At 36.6% G+C, this 21,260-nt stretch overlaps 1 protein-coding gene across 1 annotated transcript in view; it reads left to right on the forward strand.

The window, feature by feature from the left end:
• Positions 1-21,260, forward strand: part of LOC131061913 (aminopeptidase M1) — a 261,597-nt gene that overhangs the window by 22,584 nt on the left and 217,753 nt on the right. Inside the window, exons 4-5 of the mRNA XM_057995764.2 lie at positions 13,539-13,684; positions 13,921-14,023. Coding sequence (XP_057851747.2) covers positions 13,539-13,684; positions 13,921-14,023 — 249 coding nt within the window. The remainder of the gene's footprint in view (positions 1-13,538; positions 13,685-13,920; positions 14,024-21,260) is intronic.

The following is a 21,260-nucleotide window of genomic DNA, read 5'->3' on the forward strand; positions in this document are numbered from 1 at the left end:
ATAGGGCTCCAATACTCTGTTATCCATTTGTGCAACTGTCCAAGACCCGGCCAAGACCCTTGGAAACGCCCTATCAACCCCAACTCTGCAAAGTATTTCTCATTATCAAATACTTCACTATCTAACTCATCTTCCAAACTCACCGGAGGTCTTTTTGGTAGCTTGCTCAAACCGATAAAATCCCCAAGCCACCTTGCTGGAATCCCCAATGTGTCCATCTCTATTGCCTTGCTCTTGTTTTTGCTCATCTTTCTCTTGCTTCTCCTGTGTAAATACCCTTCTCCCCCTGCTGACTGTGCCCTCAATTGGTTATTGAAAGGAGAGCCGCTACTAACCGCACTTCCAATATGTTCTCGCCTGCCTTTAAAAGCCCTGGTCACCATCGAGGAGAATGAAGCTTGGCTCACATCAGCTGTGGCCAGATGAGATTTTACTGCAAACCCCAAAGAACTATGCCATTGTCTAGGGCAACCAACATTCTTTGAAAAATCATAAACCCTAGGTTTGGAGTTGAATCATAGTTACGAGATTCTCTCTTATATCAATTGACTGCTTTTATTTTTTATTATGGCTAAAAAAGTTCTAAAAGCTATGCTTCCTTTGCTTGTCCAAGGCATATTTTTTTCATTCCGCCATAGCCATTTTTAATATTTATTTCTTCTTTGGCTACCTTCTCATAGCTTGCCAATTTAGCTGCAACTTTCCTTTCTAGAATAAGTCTTTTTTCTAAAATGTGGCAGGCGCTCTTTTTTGAATTTTGAATTTTTAGTTATGAATTATTAATTGATAATTGAAATTTGATTTTCTAGTTTCTCAAAATTTTAAATAATAATAATCAATAAATAATTGATTTGAAATTATATTATTAATAATTATTTTAGTACAAAATTAATAATTAATTGTTACTATAGTGCCCTTCCTATTTGCATCTAGGAGATGTGTATTGATCTTGGCATTGGTTTGATGATGTATCTAGAGATGCACATGTTATGATTGTATTTTGCTTCTGAGTTATTGTTCTATGCTCTATTCTAGTATGTTTTGATGCCTTGATTATTTATGGTGTGTATGGACCACCCACATGTTCAAGATGGTGTTCCTCAACATGTCGGCCTTTGGCATTATTTTCATTTAGATGCGTGCATGATATTGTCCCAAGGTCCTTTTGAGGACTTGATGTATTCTTTTGTGATGATATTTTAGATGATATATGTAAGATGGTATTATTTTGATTTTACCATGCTTAATTTAATGATGTTTGAAATATTGGCTAAATGTGGATAAAATGTGATATATTATCATCAAAAAGAATAGATAATTTGAAGTATGGAACAATGCATGTTGATATGAGGTAATAATGTCATTTTGATATAATATGGCTGAGATATTAATGTTGGTGTTAAAGTTAAATGACAATGTGTTTTAAATCAGTAAAATGCAAGAAATTAATTATGGGATATTGGACCCCATTTGGGGAAATTGTATGTGCTTCAGCTATATATATATATATATGCATAGGTACCCTTGACATGTGTTGAGTGGTTGCAAGTATTGAGCATTGACTTCACCTGGCTACATAGGTCTGAATGTACCCTAATGGTGGTTATACGGGAGATGTCATAGTTGCAATAATTGTTAATGCAAACCCATCGTACTTAGTTTGAGTACATTTTCATGTAGTGCGTTAATAATTACCCCAGATACCATGGTTGGTAACATTCTGAAACCTTAATCCCTATGTGAATGCCCTGTAAAGAGTGCTTGAGTGCTTTGGTGCTAATTTATATGCCTTGTGAATTAAATTGCAAAATTGAATTTTATAGTTTAAATGACAATTTTTTTGTAATTTAATGTTGAGATGAGTTTTATGGATTTTTATGGTTATTTAATGTTTTGAATGTTTAAATGTGACTTATTTATACTCATTTTGATTGCATTTGATCATTGGAGCTAAATTTAGATTTTAGGGAAACGAGATTTAATTATTGATTTATTTAATGCTGATATGATTTTTAGTGGTTTTATGGTTATTTAATGTTTTGAGAATATTTATATGGGGCTTATTTATGCTCACTTTACTATGCGTTTAATTTATGAATGTGGGAATTAAAAGTTTCAATTATGTAATTTATTTAATTATTTTAATTTCAAAAAGTGAAGTGGGTGTTATGAAGGGTATTTGGTCTATTTTTGCACTTATCTTTTTGGAGGGCAAAATGGAGAGGGAGAGAAAAACCCTCTTTTGAGAAAAAATGATTTGTTGATTGTGAGAGCAATTGGGCACCAAATTTCGCATGGGATTACTTGCATTTGGATAGGAATTGGGAAGGAAAGTGGCTGCCCCGTTTGTATGTGCTTTCATTGCGTGTTTCCAAAGATCCATTCATTGCAAATTTGGGATGAGAAAAGAGGTATTTCATTGAATCTTTGTTTATGCTTCATTTTAATCGTTTTAAAAGCTTGGATTAGCATTGGTAGGGTGTTATTACCCTAGTTTGCGTTTTGTTTCATTTGATTCGGTCATGTATATTTTATTTTGTGAAATTTTTACAAACTTTCCAAAATATGGGGTTATTATGCCCAAATTTTTAGAAAATGATTGAAATGTGAATTTTATGTTAAAAGAGGGGTGTTGGACACCTTTAGAACCCAAAGGTATTCCTAGATTTTTGAATTTTGGAGTTTGAATTTTTCATGGTTTTTGAAGCTATTTTAATGGTGGATTTCATTATTCACTAGCTTTGGGCAATTTTAATGTGATAATTACATTTTGTAAAAATTGGCTCATACTGTATATGTGGTGTGAAAAACTTGTGAAACTTTGTGTAAATGATATTCAAATTTAAGTTCAAGTCTGAAGTTATATATATATTATTTTTCTTTATTGATATTTTTTGTTTCTTATGTCACAGGTTGCTGAAGATAACATTAATTATTTCAATGCATCTACAGCAGTCTATTGACATATACTTATAGTCTATGCTCACCGATCAAGGCATGCCTTGACCGGTCATGTCTTTGACATTCCCGATCAAGACATGTCTTGATCAGTGCATAGGCACCGTTTCAGTTAATATTATCACATTAACATGTGTTATGCCGATAACTATCGGTCACGTCATTTATCTTTTATCGTGTGTTATACCGATAACTGTCGGTCATGTTATTTACCATTTAACATGTTTAAACCGATAACCATTAATAATCGAGGCACGTCAATATAGTCATCCGATAAATGATCGGGATAAAATATGATTCTCAAATAAGTGATCGGTATTAACATGCGATTAGGATGATAGCTATTATAGTTATCATATGATAGAATCAATCGATGCTATCATATGATAGCTATGATAGTTATAAGTTTGGTCTGATCACAGCATGAGTAATATCATCGATTATGCATATAAGATGATTATGACAAGTTCATTTATTTAATCATGAGGTCTATGTTTATATGGTAGTTATATCGATAAGGTAGATGATTGAATGAGAGATAAATGAAGTCTCTCATTCAATCATTTATCTCACCGAAGCTACTAAGTTTCAACACTCCCTCTTAGCTAGGGAAGATAACTAGAGACCTATGAAGATAAGCATCGTATTTCTCGTAATAAAATTTATTACACAACTACATAATACAAAGGATCATATCACATATGCTCGTGATATGATGCATCACGTAATGAGTGACACAGGAATATATCACATCATCTCGAGATATAGATATCACATAACACGTGATATCAGTATCACATAACACGCGATACCTTGGATATAAAATACTTGAGAATGTTGAATTCCCTTATATCCAGGTTATGGCATGTGCACTGACATTACGTCACATAATGCCTACCATAACATATCATGGCGCATCCATGAGTCAGAGTGATATCAAGTCAGCATGATATCAACATTACAAGATTGTCACCTCATAATGTTTAATACAAGTGTTCATAGTCTAAAAGATCGTCACCTTTTAGAATTGTACACAGGGGTGGAGCCCATAAAGTCATAACACGACAAAAGAATTTTACACATTAAACATCTCATATATTAGTACAAGTTACAAAAATTGATTATAACTCAATCATACCAAGACCTTTTCTGAAGTGCTCAACTTTTACTCTCGCAAGAGGTTTGGTCAGTATGTCTGCTATCTGGTCTCCTATACTGATATACTGTAACTGAATTACATTCCTGTCTACCATATCTCTCACATAGTGATAAGGGATCTCAATGTGTTTGGATCGATCATGAAATACAGGGTTCACGGAGAGTTTTATACAACTCTGATTGTCACAATGAATTATAGTAGGCTTCATTGGTTCTCCGAATAATCCCACAAGTAACTTCCGTAGCCATACAACTTCTCGTGCAGCCATGGAAGCTGCGATATATTCAGCTTCTGTAGAGCTCCGAGCTATTGAAGATTGTTTCCTGCTAATCCAAGATATCATGGCTGAACCCAAGTTGAAGCAGCACCTTGAGGTGCTTTTCCTGTCAGTCACACTTCCAGCCCAATCTGAATCAGTGAACCCGTGAAGATTCAAATCAATATTCTCATACTTGAGTCCATAGTTGAGAGTGCCTTGAAGGTATCTCATTATATGTTTTATTGCCATAAGATGAATCTCCTGAGCTTCACACATGAATTGACTCAAGGCATTTACTGGATAACAGATATCAGGTCTAGTATTGACTAGATACATTAATGAACCAATCATATGTCTGTAGAGCGTAGGATCTACCAATGGGGAATCTGCTGCTGCATCCTTTAGTTTGTGAAGATTAGTTTCCATGGGAGAAGTCATTGGTCTGCAGTTCATCATGCCAAATCTCTTCAATATGTCTAAGGTGTACTTCCCTTGATTAAGCACAATATTGTCAGAGTTTTGCCAAACTTCCAATCCAAGGAAGTAATGTAGAAGGCCTAAATCCTTCATATCAAACTCCTTCTCAAGGTCTTTCTTACATTGATCAATAAGGTGATCTTCTCCTGTAATCAAAAGATCATCAACATACAAGACCAATATCAACATATCACCTTTGATTCGTTTGAAGTATAGATTTGGATCTGCATCATTCTTTAATCCCAATCCCATGAGGTAGCTGTCAATTCTTTCATACCAGGCCCTGGGGGCTTGTTTCAGTCCATATAGGGCTTTCTTTAATTTGCACACATGTGATTCTATATTGTGGATCTCAAACCCTTCTGGCTGCTGTAAGTAGACTTCCTCAATTTTCCCATTTAGGAAAGCAGTTTTTACATCCATCTGATGGACTTTCCATCCTTTGGCTGCTGCAATGGCTAGTACTACTCTAACTGAGGTGTATCTAGCAACTAGAGCGAAAGTCTCATCATAGTCTATTCCCTCTTTCTGTGAGAACCCTCTGGCTACAAATCTGGCTTTATGTTTCTCTATGCTACCATTTGTAGCATGTTTGATTTTGAATAGCCACTTGGATGAAACAACGGATTTTCCTTTTGGTCTAGGAACAATTTCCCAAACATCATTGTTTAAGATGGATTGATATTCCTCTGACATGGCATCTTTCCATACTTGATGTTTAAGTGCTTTTGATACATTAGAAGGTTCTGATTTGGAGAGATCATTCATTAAGGCTACATAGCTAGTGAATCTTTGGGGCCTCTTACTTTCTCTAAAGGTCCCTGAAGGAGCTACAAAGTTCCTTGCATCTTCCACTGTTTTGTGAACCCATAGTGGTCTTTTCTTAGGGTTTTCCTAGTTTGGAATCTGAACTTCATTCTCAGTCTCTTCTGAATACTTCCTCTGAACCTCAAGAACAGGATCCTTTTCTAGGTCTGAAGATGGAGCATAAGTTTTTGACTCAATAGAGTATCTAGTCCTATTGAAAGCTATGTCGTCTTCAAATATTACATCTCTACTAAGTTCAATATTACTATGTCCAGGTACAAATACCCTATAGGCTTTAGAAGTTTCACTATACCCAACAAAGATTCCTTTTCTTCTAGAAGGTTCTAGTTTTGTTCTTTTCTCTTTAGGTATATGAATATAAACAGAGCATCCAAATATCCTAAAGTGAGTGATATCAGGTTTTATGCCTGTGAAAACTTCTTCAGGAGTTTTATCTTCAATGTGGGAGTGAGGGAATCTATTTTGTATGTATACAACAGTGTTGGAGGCTTCTGCCCAAAAATGAGTTTCTAAGTTTTGGTCAAGAAGCATGGCTTTGGCTGCCTCTACAATGGTTCTATTTTTTCTCTCAGCAACCCCATTTTGTTGGGGGTTGTAGGGGACAGTGAACTCCCTCTTAATCCCAACATCTTTACAAAATTCTCTAAAAATGTCTGAGGTGTATTCCCTCCCATTATTAGTCCTTAAGGTTTTTATTTTTCCTTTCGGAAGACTTTTCAGAGAGATTTGAATTCCTTAAATCTCTTGAGAATCTCTTCCGATTCTTTACGTTTAAGAAAATAGATCCAGGTCTTCCTGGAGAAGTCATCAATGAATATTACATAGTAAAGGAACCCCCCTAATGATGGTACAGACATTGGCCCACATAGGTCAGAGTGAACTAGCTCTAAAACATTGCTTGTTTTTCTAGAACTATTTTGAAAAGAACTCTTAGTATTTTTGCCTAGAGCAAACCCCTTACATGTACCAGAATGGTATTGTTTTAACTTAGGCAAATCAATTACTAATTTTTCCATTGAACATAAAGCACGGAAGTTTAAATGACCTAATCTTCTATGTCAAATTTCATTTGAATCTGTAATCTCTTGAAGGAGGGCTAGGTTAGATTTAGTAGACACCTCGTATAAATAGCCTTTCCTATGTCCTAGGGTTGTAGCCTTCTTGATGGAAGAGTTTTGTGGCCATACTAGAACTTTACCATTCATGAATGTTATTTTGTACCCATCATCTTCAAGTGCAAATATGGATATTAAGTTCCTCTTGATGCCAGGAATGAATAGGACTCCAATGAGTTGAAGAGACATGCCTATCTTCAGCTTAACGGTGCAGGTACTGAAGTCTTTCATTGGATGTGCAGAGTCATCACCAATGGTTACTTCCTCATCGGTTTCTTCTACCATGGAATCCAATAATTCTCTATACCCAGTGATGTGTCTTGAAGACCCACTGTCAATGATCCAGGTGTTAGATTTATTGGATGCTTGACTGGAGAGAGCAGAGTAGAATACATGCTTCTCGGAGTCATATTCTTCCCTTTTAACTTTTGCAAATGTAGCTTGTTGTTTGATTCTATCTGGACATCTTGCTGCATAGTGTCCATATTGATCACACCTAAAGCACTGAATGTGAGAGTTGTCTCTTTTAGATGACTTTTTCTCATGTCGTTCTTTCTCTTCTTGAAATGTTTCTTCTTGTTTTTCTTGTTGGAGTTAGTATTTAAACCATGGAGATCTTCATCTATGTTCTTTTGTTTGATCCCTTTCTTATTCAGCCTTGACTTCTCTTGAAGACAATTTGCTCTTAGCCTATCAAATTTCGGATATTTATCTCTTGCACCGATGCCTTGGACGAATGTCTCCCATGTACTAGGCAACCCATCTAGAGCAATGAGCGTTAGCTCTTTGCTCTGGATCTCATATCCAAGCATTGCCAGTTCATCCCTTAGGGCTGATATCTGTATAAAGTATGCATTGATTGACTCCCCTTTGTTCATACTTATATGATTTATTTCTCTTTTTAGAGCCAGGGTTTTACTTGCATTATTTATCTCAAATGCACTTTCGAGTGCTTTGAACATATGATAGGCAATTTCATGCTTTGTTATTATTGGCATGATGTGATTTCTTACTCCATCGACTATGATCTTCATTGCCTTTTCATTTCCCTCGATCCATGTTGATTTGTCAGGTTCATCCTTTGGTTATTTAGATTCAATTTTAACAAATGATTCAACCTTGTTTTCTTTTAGAATCATTTTAATTCTGAATTTCCATGCTGAGAAATTATCGCCTCCCTCAAGTTTGTCCTCAAATCTGATAGCATTAGCCATGGGAAATATGATGTTTATATCTTCGGTTTGAACTTCTCAAATTTGAATGCCTCAGGTTCGATCAACGTGGCTCTGATACCATGTAAATGATATTCAAATTTAAGTTCAAGTTTGAAGTTATATATATATATTATTTTTCTTTACTGATATTTTCTGTTTCTTATGTCACAGGTTGCTGAAGATAACATTAACTATTTCGATGCATCTACAACAGTCTATTGACATATAATTATAGTCTATGCTCACCAATCAAGGCATGCCTTGACCGGTCATGTCTTTTGACATGCCCGATCAAGACATGTCTTGATCGGTGCATAGGCACCGTTTGAGTTAATATTATCACATTAACATGTGTTATGCCGATAACTATTGGTCACGTCATTTATCCTTTATCGTGTGTTATACCGATAACTATCGGTCACGTTATTTACCATTTAACATGTTTAAACCGATAACCATTAATAATCGGGGCAAGTCAATATAGTCATCCGATAAATGATCAGGATAAAATATGATTCTCAAATAAGTGATCGGTATTAACATGTGATTAGGATGATAGCTATTATAGTTATAAGTCTGGTCTGATCACAACATGAGTAATATCATCGATTATGCATATAAGATGATTATGACAAGTTCATTTATTTAATCATGAGGTCTATGTTTATATTGTAGTTATATCGATAAGGTAGATGATTGAATGAGAGATAAATGAAGTCTCTCATTCAATCATTTATCTTACCGAAGCTACTAAGTTTCAACACTTTGGGAAATTTGCATGTTTGATTTTATGGCAACAACAATGAAGGAAAACTGAGAGGGGGGGGGGTGTGAATTAGTTTTCACCGGATTGAACAAATTAAGCACAATTTCAGATCTGATAAACTGCAGCAAGAACAAAGATAAACACAATAATAGCAACACACATAACACCAAGATTTTGATGTGGAAAATCCGCTTAAGGGAAAAACCACGGTGGGAACCTACCCACAATAAGATGATAGTTTGTAGTAGTATGTGTAAATATTACAATGGAGAATGCACATGCGTTTAGGCACACTGCCTAGAGCTCATTGCTCAAAATATGATAACTCGGAAGGCTACAACTCTCAGGGGAGGTTCACTACCTTACAAAAACATTTAGACAACAATCCAGCTTACATGAATTGAAAGAATAGCATCTCCCAATGCCTGATGACAGTTCCGGTTAAGCACATTTGTCTGCTCTGCAACACTCTCTGCTCAACACTACACACCGAAGGATGAATTTGCTTATTCGCACATACACCACTCTCTGATAATGCAGACACAACCATACATACATAAATTACATGAATATAACACCTATTTATACAAATCATCAATCTTGACTACACAGTTGGCTCAACCCTCAAGACCTAATTACAAAATTACATCACATGATACATAGATCAACCATTGGACCAATACAATGCCGTTACCGACATAGCATGGACCCAAGTCAAATCCTCGAATACGCAACACCACCAAAAATCTCGCCAAGATCATCTGCAACACGCTACACCACCAAAAATGTCGCATAACATGAAGAACATCACCGGACAATAAGATCCTCAATAACAAGCACAAAGATCAATGTGGACCAGCAAAACAAATAGGACACGATTAAGAAACACCTACAAGCATGTTAGAACCATCCGCAATAGCTGCACCAACATCACTTGATCAAATCTTCATCGATCAACACGCTGATACTCAAGAACACTCAAACTGCAGCAACTGGAACTAGAAAGATAACTTGCGGAGCACCAAATCACGAACCATCTGAATTGAAGATACACATGAACATCCCAAACACTTTCCCAAATCCGCAACTCAAGATATAATCATTCCGGAGCACAACGGATCAAACACCAGAACACTGCAACACCGAACACTGAATAACCAATCCTCATACCGGAATCAATAACTTGATCAGATCACCACATAGCATCATGAAACCAACACATACTTGATTTAGCGTATCAAACAGATAAACCAACTAGATCAACTCTCTACAATCATCGGAACACCAAAACACATGAATATGTTGACATCAATGACAACAACATATACTAGCAGCAGCAATATCCAACATGATTTTGTGCCACATTCGTTGGTGAATGTGACGAGCCTAGGACGTAGGTATTAGAGAGGGTTATGGGAGTGGCTCCCAACATGACCTTGACCCAAAGTGGTTGTGTGGGGATGTCATCTAATCAAGTGAAAACTAATAAAACAAGGGTAATTAAGTAATCAAGATAATGGCTGCCTCGAACATGCCTTGAGTGCTCTTTAAGGCTAAGGATGTGATTGGGAAGACAAGTCCGCTCTAGGAGCTGCGATACTTGTATGATCGAATGTCCTCGTCTATATGAGAGGGTCTTTGTTTCCACTTGGTAGCTAAGCTTGTTCTCTGTGATGACTCTCCCCAACTAGCTCTCTAGTTTGAGTAGCACCCAAAAGATGTATTATTCCTTTTCTTATGGTGTTGACTCTGTTCTTGCATTTTTGAATGTTGTGTATTCTTCATGCTTGGATGTGCCTATGCCTTCTTGCCCATGAGTCTTGCATGTGTGAGAGTTTGGCTTTGTGCCATTGGTGATCATGTCCAATGATGATGTATTGCTTTCCTCCATTGGTGAGTGTGCCCAATGTGAGTGTTTAGTTGTGCCATTGGTGTCGATGCCCAATGAGGATTTGTACTTGTCACTTTGACATTATTGATGTTATTGAAGACTTCATTGTATAATGTGTATGAGCATATATAATTATGTATGGTGTGTGTGTGAGCCCTCTCCCTCTATGTTTGGGTGAGTGTGCTAGTGGCCAATGTTACTATCTCCTAGCATAGAGGGAGTGGATCTTTTGATTCCACGTGGTTGGATGGTGTGTATACCACCGTTACGGTCTAGAGGATAGTAGATCGACATGCTCAGTGGACCCATCTCTCATGTATTTACTTATGCTTCTCAATCTAATATTGAAATGTAATTGTATATTGTTAGAACATTTGAGTCCTCTTATACATTTGTAATATTATTTTATGGACCTCTCTCATTGAGATGGATGTAACTTAATTGGATGAACCATGTTAGTATATGTGGATTGGATTATATGACTTAGTGTTGGAACCGAGCATGATTGTATATTGCTTGATCAAGTTGCATTTATGCTTATGCTAAAGTTGGTAAATGATTATATGAACCTTTATTTGGACTTAAAATGAATCTCCTATCTGTATCATCAAATCCTTTTTTAAACACCATGTTTGCAATCTGAAAGATAAAAGTTGTCTAAGTACCTCGGGCATCGAGGTTGATCCTTACAAAGTATAGTGTACCCCTAATCTCTGACCCTTGAAAGTTTCTTCTTTGCACTAAGTTTTCAAGTGTATTGGGTTTCATGGATTGGGCCTTCACACTTTGGAGTTCCTTAGTGTGGATAATGTATCGAGAACCTTGACACCTGATCCTTGAAACCATATTCTCTATCGCCAATTTTGTTAAATGTGTTGGGCAACAGGCATCGGATGTTCGTGTTTCATTTTTGGAAAGGGGTTGGTGCATCCTTGATCCTTAACAAGGTACTTTCGAACTTGCAACCTCGATGGATTGTGGGCATCAAGCTTCCACTGTTTGATTTTCAAACTTGGAAGGTCGGATCCTCGACCTCTGATCCCTGATGAGAACCTATTGGACATTGGCCCTTCGCAGTTCCTTGTTCGGTCTTCGGTATGCCAAACTCCAACCCTCGAACCCCCAATTGTCCTTCGAACATCGGACTTCGGGCTTCCTTGGGTTGAGTTTCCTTCTTGTAGAAAATGTGGTAAGGTGTATCCTTGACCTTAGAACCCCGATAGGGTTGGGAGAGAGTGAGGTATCCTAGTTAGACAACCTCTTGCCTAGGTTGGCCCTTTTTGTTAAAGATTTTTTGAGTCTTGTTGAGTGCATTGGAGGTGTTAGTGTCCTTGTCCTTCTTGTCTCAGAAACTGATCATGTCTTTATCTAGTTGAGTTGTGATAGCTCCTAGACCACCATTGTTGGTGTTATTATTGAGTATATCATAAGTGTCCAAATTGTACCTTTATATGGATTAGAGGGTGATGATTCTCTCATCCTATCATTGTGTGGTGTCATGAGTGAATGTGATTGTGAGTTGTACCTCATCTTTTAGAAGCTGTTTTATCTCCATCATAGGTTTGTCATGGTGCTTTTTCCCATGACTATTCAGTTTTTCACTAGTATCACCTTTCCTATGCAATGGTGAGATCATTATGGTTATCTTTTTCCTGGTGTCATTATGTTTTACATGACACTTGTATGCACGTTGTGGAGCAAGTGCAACCTATTGTTGTTGTAATCTTGTTTCAAAAAAAAAAGTTGTTTCGTTAGGTTTTGCCTTGGTCCTTCGGATGAGGCATTATAGTTATAGATAAGTTACAAGGTTTTGACAATTTGAAATTTAGGATCTTGATATGACAATTTGTATCTAGGTTGAAAACAATTATTTTGGACATTAATTTTTGACACACAATTTGATGGCAATGACATTGATAATGGAAAATGATTAGGCAACACAATCAAGTAAAATATTTTTGGATTGAATACAACATAACTTGTCCTCTTGATTATAATTTATACACCACCTCATTGGAGTGAGACATTTTGCATGTTCTCCATTACCATTGCACCACAACAAATAAGACAAAACAGGTCAAAAATGTCCATGGTAATCTAATTATCTTTGGTGGATGTGATTTGCCAGCCTCATCTTTCAGATTAAGATTTTCTTTCCTGCAGTAGTATCCTCAGAAAGTAAGATTCAGTTAATGAAATGCAATCAACATTTTATGATAAAATTATGTTTCAATTATTGTCTGTGGTCTAGTATGATTTGTGTAAACTTCAATTAGTGGACTGAAGTCTGAAACAACATATTGTGTTGTGTCTCTTGTTGTTTCACAGTTGTTTTGTGGCTGTTGCTTGTTGTTCTGCTGGGCTTATTGCCTGATCTTTCTTTCTCGATAAGGGTTAGGGCCCTTTCAAATCCCTTCTTATCTAATGAAAAACATATTGTGCTAGGATTCTGTTGTGACTCATTTTTCCTTTTTGATTTTCAATAATGTAAGTAAGTTTTGAAATTGAATTGATAGAACTCTGAGGCCTCTTTTCAATTTTTTTTAATTGATGAATGCAAGTGCCTAATGAATCTAATCAAGTGTTATTTATGTTTTCATTTCTCATGTTATTGGGTATTTCTTAGGGTTGGAGCATTTGCACCCGTATAGGAAGTTTTTCAACACTATCAATTCTAATGATGAGATCTATAGTTTTTTAATTTGGCTCGTCACTACATGTGTCCATATTAATTTTAGGCTGGTTTAGCATTCAAAAAGCCTTTATATGCTGTATTGATCTTGGGCTAATTTAGCATTCAAAAAGTGCTTAAGTGTGGGGAACTCTAGGTAACAAACCATGTTTTATGTATTACCATTTTTGCCTTTGCAGGTCCTATTTCCATATAATGTTGGTCTTAGTGCAAATGATGAGATTTTGGTGTTGGAATTTGAAGAAGCATTGCCACATGGTGAGGCAATTTTGGGTATTGAATTTCAGGGAACCTTAAATGACCATATGAAAGGTTTTTATAGAAGGTACAAATATTATTGTCTGTTTCTTTATGACACATTTGCAAAATTGGGTTCATTGATATTTGTGAGGATTAAATCTAATTCATATAGCTTCTTACTCTCAAGTAAATATTGTTAATTAATACAGTTTAGAATAACAATTCATTATAGATTTGAACAGCACTTAAATTATTGATGGTTCCCAATTTGAAGAAATGTGGATAAAATTAAAAATTGACTAGTTGCTTTGTATCCTTCAGTAAATACGAGATCAATGGTCAGACAAGGAACATGGCAGCTACACACTTTGAACCGACAGATGCTCGAAGATGTTTTCCTTGTTGGGATGAACCTGCTTACAAGGTACAATTTTGAAAATTCACAATGCATATACTTTTCATCACATTCGAATGCAACTATTAATAATTATTTATCTAAGACAGTTTTATCAGCTTAAGTGAAATATAATTTAAATGTGGGTCCTCTTAAAGAAATGAGTTGTAAAGGCATCTAGTCTGTCAAAATTTTTGTATCCATGCTTCTAGGAAGCCCACCTTAACATTGTCACATCAACATGGGAAGTATGCCTAGTAGAGCTTAAACTGGGGTTATTGTCACGACACCCATATTACCATTGGGCCATTTCCCTTTGGAAAAGCTCTAGATACTGGAATCAAAAGCATGGGGAATGAACTTTTTAGATGTTACACCTTTATTTTATTTAAATGAACGAAATATAAAAAGAACAACTACATCTCTTGAGAGAAATGAAAGGATAATTCTTCTTCACCAACTAGATATGCATGTTTTTTCTCTTGGTAAATATGCAAAATTTTGTCCCTTTTTATGGGCCACAAGAAATTAAAACACATGTATCATTTCCAAACAGTGAATTGCTGAAATTCAATTATTTTCTCATTTAGTTCAACTAATCAAATTTCTATCCTCATGATTGAATTATTCAGATTTTATGTAGGATACTTAAACTATTTTGATTTTTCAACCTTCTGATTTTATAGTATTCATTGGGTTTTGCATCACTAAGATCTTCAAAAAGATGTTAACCAAACTTCAAAAAGATGTTAACCAAACATCTATGTGTCCACAAAGGACAATCAAGTATAATCAAAACATGACAAAAACCATAAGGGGAACCTGTTGTGACGTTTTCACACATCGTCCCATTGCAAATGGGGACCCCCTTGTTTTCACTTTTTAGGGTAGTGTTTTGGTGTCTTGGGTTTTGTCTCTGGTCTCTCACTTTCACAAATGAGTCAAGTTCTTCAAATTCGGAGGAGTTATCAAATCAATAAGGAGAAAGAATGATCAAAAGAACGTTCTGATTCTACAGATGTGCTCAGACGGGTCGAAGGATTAAAAACACAATTTTCCAAGTTCAATTTTGACAACTTCCTATTTTTTAGGAAAGTTGTTTTTTTCTGCTTTTGGCTTTTTCTATTTTTTGGAGTTTCCATTTTGGGAGATGTTAGAGGTTACTTTTGTGTGCAAGGAATGAAAATTCTATAAAGTCCAACCTCCTAAGTAAGAAATCTTGTTGAAGGCATGAAACCCACCCAAGGAGAGATAAAAAATCCAATTGAAAATGAATTCTTTAGAGAAGTGAAAAAAATTACTCTAAAAAAGGAAAATCCACTTGGAGGTTGAATTTCCCAAGTAAAGAAATCCACAAGATGAAAGAGAAAATTCACTTAGAGGTTGAATTTTCCAAGGAAGTGAGTTAGGTAAAAGGGAAAATCCACTTGGAGGTCGAATTTCCCAGGTAAGGAAGTAAGGTAAAAGGGTAAATCCACTTGGAAGTTGAATTTCCCAAGTGAAGAAGTAATTGAGGATAAGTGGAAAATCCACTTAGAAAATTCACTTAGAGATTGAAGAGTAATTCATCCATAAGGTTGATTTCCTAGAAGGGAAAAGAGGAAAAAAGCAAACTTTTCCCCAAATTGCTTAAAGAGAAACTAAAAGCTTTATTGTTTTTTTTTAATCACTTTAAAACAAAAAAAAAGGGAAAAAACACCCAAGGAGAACAACAATCATTCAATGCACAAGTTCGATTTTGCTCTAAGTAGGCCTTGCAACAGCAGACTAGTGAAGGCGAGAGGCTGATCAACCAAGATTCCTTGCCATTTACAGGCAAAGAAGTTTCAGACATATATTCAGCCTTGGTGATCATACTTTGAGCTCAAAATCGCAGAATTTTTTTCTCAAGGTCTTTGGATTTTGGGACTAAAATTTAATTTCCAGACCTATAGTGGATTGATATCTCTGAATTCCAATTGTAATCAGACTTCCTTGAAAGGTAAACATCAGGTTTTAGAATTCCATTTTTCAGATTTTGTTGAGGTTTGAGCATTCATAGTTTTGAATCATGATTTTAGAAGATCAAAATGTTTGGAATTCATAAACAAAATCAGAACTTAAGGAATTTTGGAATCGATCTATCATCCTTGACATTTCAATTTTTTTTTTTTTAAATTCATTAAGTTTAAGCTTCGTATAGGTACCATGTTTGCACCAAAGAATATGGGAGGAGGAACTAGAAAGACTCAACCACAGAAAGGACTATCTCTATCTCAAGGTGTTCAAGTTTAAAGGAACTAGTTGGAAAGATGGTTCCACAATGCATGGAAAGACAACATTCACACTTAAGGCGGAATCCAAGGATGAATGGAACAAAGGACTTACACTTCATCAAGACATTCAAGAAAATCAAGTCATACAAGGATGAAAGACTCGACATTGACCTTGGATTTCGTTTGGAAATCTAAAATCAAAAGAAGGAACTTGTGAATATGGAGGATTGTTCAAGAAGTACAAGATCAAAGTGAAGATGAGGATTAGTTTAGACATAAAGAAAACTTTAGAATGATGGTGAACACAAAAAATTCCACACCAAGGAGCGGCAATTTCAAGACGCATTGAAGATGAAGAAAATTTTCTAGCAATCTTGAATTTCCTTTGGAAATCCAAGAATAGGAATCAATACAAAGAGGTGATCCTGGTTGAGAAATATTGCAACATGGAGGTAAAAAATCCCTACATCAAGTAAAGGAATTCAAGACTAGAGCAACGATCAAGGACGAAATGCATTATAAAGGAGGAAAATTCCCAAATATGAGAGTAAAATGTAAGAATTATCAAGAAGGAAAGACAATTTCAGAAGAGATAATCAAAGTTAGAAGACTTGATCATCCAAAGATGATGCAATTTGGGAATATGTCTCAACATCTTCATCACATCAATAACTGGAAATGTTGAGTATCGGGAGATATTGCCTAAGGTATCAACACTTCTTTATTATGGGGAATCAAATCTACAAGGCAAGCTAAGATGTCATCCCAGTCATCAATCGACCAATCAAAGGGTTCCAAGTCAGGCATGTCTAGGTGCAATGAACCAGACTCAACAAGTGGAAGATATTAAATGGCTCCTATTTTCTCATTAATTATTCAAAATATTGTAATTTTCTCATTGGCCAAAAGGAGTTTGTTGTAACAAACCCTAATTAGGGTTTTATTTGTTAATCTTGGCCGTTGATCTTAGATCATCTGGGCTGTTTCTTTGTATTGGGTGTAAACTAAATCAGAAATACTGAGAGGGGGGGTGGGTGAATCAGTATTTCAAAAACTTTAATACAGATAAAAACAAATCAATAGAGCTAAACCAATAAACACTAAGAGAACACAAGATTTATCTTGTGGAAAACCCTTTTAGGTAAAAAACCACGGCATCAAAAGCTTTCATAAAATCAAATGGTCACCGACCCAATTACAACAGTGATAAGTGTTGGTGTCTGTTTTATTATCTACCAAACATTAGAATAAGATACCCAAAGGTACTCTATCCTCTCCTGAAAAATCACTACTAATTCCAAGGTCTATATGTGTGAACAAGAGACTTTAGTGGGATAGCTACTCGGGTGGTGTTTGCTGAAAATCTCAAGGGGGACTTACATTAACAAGTGTCTTTCAAGTTTCTGGACTTAGATAGATTTATCGATTTCAGGCTCTCTCTTTTATTTTTATTTTTGAGATTTAGACTTTCAAAAAGGGAAAAAGGGATAGGATTTAAGAAAGCTGATCTAATCCTACGAACTCCAGAGATAGAATCAACTGGTTGCTCTCGGGAAACCACACTTTGCTTTGCCACACTAAGGACAACTACACAAAGTGGGTGCAATCTTCAACGGGTTGTGCTTATGATTGAAATGTTGGCAAGCACAGAGGATAGGCTCAGACTAACTTTGCACAGTGAGATGGAAATCATCCATTCACCAAAAGTATGAGTGGAGATACACCGTCAATTAACACTTATCAAATCCTTCATTCAATTCTAATAACATGAAAGCAAATCTAAATTTATTTTAACTAAAGTGTTGAGGAAAGTGAAACCATGCTAATCATTCAAACAATAGAGATTACAAAGCCTCAAGAGAAAGTGCACACGTAATATATTATTTGAAAATGACCTTCACCCAATAATATGTCGAAAACCTCACACTCTCCAAATGAGAGGAGGTAGCCTTATATAGTTTTAAAAAATTAATGAACGGACGAGATCAAACAGTGATCAAGGGCCCAGATTGAAAGTTGCAAACCCTAATTAGGGTTTCCCAGAACTCTATCAGTTTGAATGAATTAGAACATTACATGTGGCACAATTGCCATTCTCACTAAAGTATGCGTCTAGTTTCCTTTTTGGATAAATCAGGTTCATTGAATTTGGGCATGTTGACTTGGAGCAATTTGATTGGTCGAAAGATGACGAGGCACCACCGTAGCGTGAGTCACTCGAAATCTTGCTGAGGCGGTGTAGGAGCAGGTACGAGAGCTGGATCAACTCCTTGGGGTGGTAATGGATGTTGTTCCCTTTGATTTTGTGCGTCAATGCGATCAACAATCGCTTCCTCCTCTTCAAGGATAAAGCACATTCGACACCAGTCAGGATAATTTCTTTTTACACTCCAAGCTAAGCTGTATAATTCTGTGATGATGTTTTCTTGTTTGTCGTTGAAATTCAAGTTTGGCTGTAATATTGGTTTAGGATCTCTTCCTGGTTCAGGAGGAATGATTGGCAAGCCCATGAAGCTCGAAAGGAAAATTCTTGAATTTCTTAGAATAATTTCTTGTTGACGACTCTATGCTTGCTTCTTCGTGGCCCCAATTTATGTTGCGCGAGAGGAGGGGGAAAGCTCTAGATAAACCCCTTGCAAATATGAAATGATGGGATCAAGCTGTTCAAACATTCGTTGTGATCATGCCCTCCTTCTTGATACCCTGAAATTTGGAGAAGAATTTCTCCATGCCTTCATCATAATTGAGGAAATTGGAATTTTCTTTGTGAAACATTTCCCATACTTAACCAAATTTTGGCCATCTTCATGCTCGGATGAACCTTGCCCGTGAACTTGTCCTCAATCCTCCGTTTGGCTTGAAACTCCAGCTATGATCTCTATGATGATCCCACTTTTACTACCATCTGCTACCTGCAAAATCAAAGGAAATTAAGTTAGAAATCTATCTTTTAGTGCAAAGTTTCGAAGGTTAGATGGCAGAATGCTTTGATCTTCCGATTTCTCAATACTTTTAGCTTTGAAACACTTAGAAGGTCATGCTTGAAAGAAAGAACGTTCAATCCAAAATGATCCTCTTATCAAAATTTTGGATAAACCCGATAAAGACACCTCCAATACACTCAGAGAAAATTGATAAGTCTGCCCACCAATCAACTTCACCTTTGACATAAATGAGAATATAGAAGGGACAAAACTCAGAAAACTTGAAAGTTCTGCCTTCTATTAGTTGATTGAACTCCAAAATCTGTCAGCTTTTATGAAGGACAAAGCTGGAAATGATGATTAATGCCTCCAAAAATACGCTCAACCTGAGAAAACCTTCTTTGAACCTCCTTCATCCTACAAGATAACTCTGAAATTTGCTCTTAACTTGCTCAGAAAGTTCGAACTTTTGTTGTGCAATAATGAAAGGAGGAATGTCTTATTTGTATTAGAGTTGGTTTTCACAATTAGAAACACGCAAATATCTTTCCAATTCATGTTTTTAAATCAGCTTCAGTCCTGAATATTCATGGAGAAAGTTTCTATTTCAGACTTTAGTTGGCTTGTCATCTCTTCAAGTTCGAAAATCTTCTTTTTGGTTTACAAAGTGCAAGTTTCTAAATTGATTCCGAGTTCTGATTCAAACTGAATCCTCAAGATTACATCCTTAAAAACTTTCTATATTGGCTACAAGTTCGAATTCTTTGTCAATCTTCCACTATTTCCTCTTTGAAAAGTTTCTATTTTGGATTTTAAGTTCGAATTGCTTCTCAAGTCTGCAAGATTCCTTATGATTTCCATTCCAAAAGCTTTCTAATTCAGTTAGCAATTCGAATTCTTTCATGGATTTAATGACATCACTTGCATTTTAAACTTATTTTCAAACTTGCTATTGACTTGGCTTGACTCCTTAATCACATGGCGGACTTATTTGGAGTGTTGGCACAAGTATTGGAACTATATCCCAGCATAGGGCGGACTTTTAGTTGGCCATGATGTTAGGAGGGCAGACTTTTGAGTTCACCTTTTGAGGACTTCTTCAACATAGGCATCATCTTTCATCTTGGGTGGACTTCACTCTCTTTGAAACCATCTTGTATGTCTGCGAAGGCGGACTTTACTTGCCTTAGACTTACCTCTTGCTACCCTTAACACCTTCAAGGCGGAGTTTGATAGACATGCTTCTTCCTTCATCACCTTAGGCAGGCTTTTGAGAGGCTTGCACACCACTCAACCATCATCTCATAGGGCAGACCTTGTTCAACTTGATACCTTTGGCACATGAAGGCGGACTTTTTAGCTTATGCTTCAAGGCGGACTTTGGGGTTCATTTGAAGGGGCGGAGTTTAGAGTGTTCAAGAAGGCGGACTTTGGGAATCCAACTTATTCTCTTCTCTATTGGGAGGGCGGACTTTTTAGCTTCCACTTGCCATTCACCATATCCCCGGGCGGACCTTTTAGGCATCTCCATAGGGTGGACTTTTCAGCTCTCTCCACAGGGCAGACTTTTCCTTGTTCACTTCATATGCCTTCCTTCTAGGGCGGACTTTTGAAGCATCTCTATCATCATGCATGGGTAGACTTTCTAAGCATCTTCATCATCATGCATGGGTAGGGCGGAGTTTTGAGAGGCTACCTCTAAGGGCGGACTTTGGGACTTCACCAAGTAGGGCGGACTTTGAGACTACCTCCAACGGCGGACTTTAAAGACACCTCCATCATTATGCTTGGGCGGAGTTTTAGGCTACCTCTTTCATGTTTGAGCATGGCGGACTTTTGGGAGATCACCATGCATGGTGGCCTTTTCTTCATCAAGCATGGTGGCCTTTTCTTCATCAAGCATGGCGGACTTTTGAAGACTCTTGGCATAGGGCGGAGTTTCATAGACTCTTCTTCAAGCATGGCGGACTTTTGAGTGACTAACAAGGTGGACTTTGAAGGCATCTCTAAGGGCGGAGCTCTGGAAGACCACCTCTTGCATAGGGCGTACTTTTGAAGCATCTCTATCATCATGCATGGGTAGACTTT

Source organism: Cryptomeria japonica, chromosome 9 (genome assembly GCF_030272615.1).
Source record: "Cryptomeria japonica chromosome 9, Sugi_1.0, whole genome shotgun sequence".
In the NCBI taxonomy this organism is placed as follows: Eukaryota; Viridiplantae; Streptophyta; class Pinopsida; order Cupressales; family Cupressaceae; genus Cryptomeria; species Cryptomeria japonica.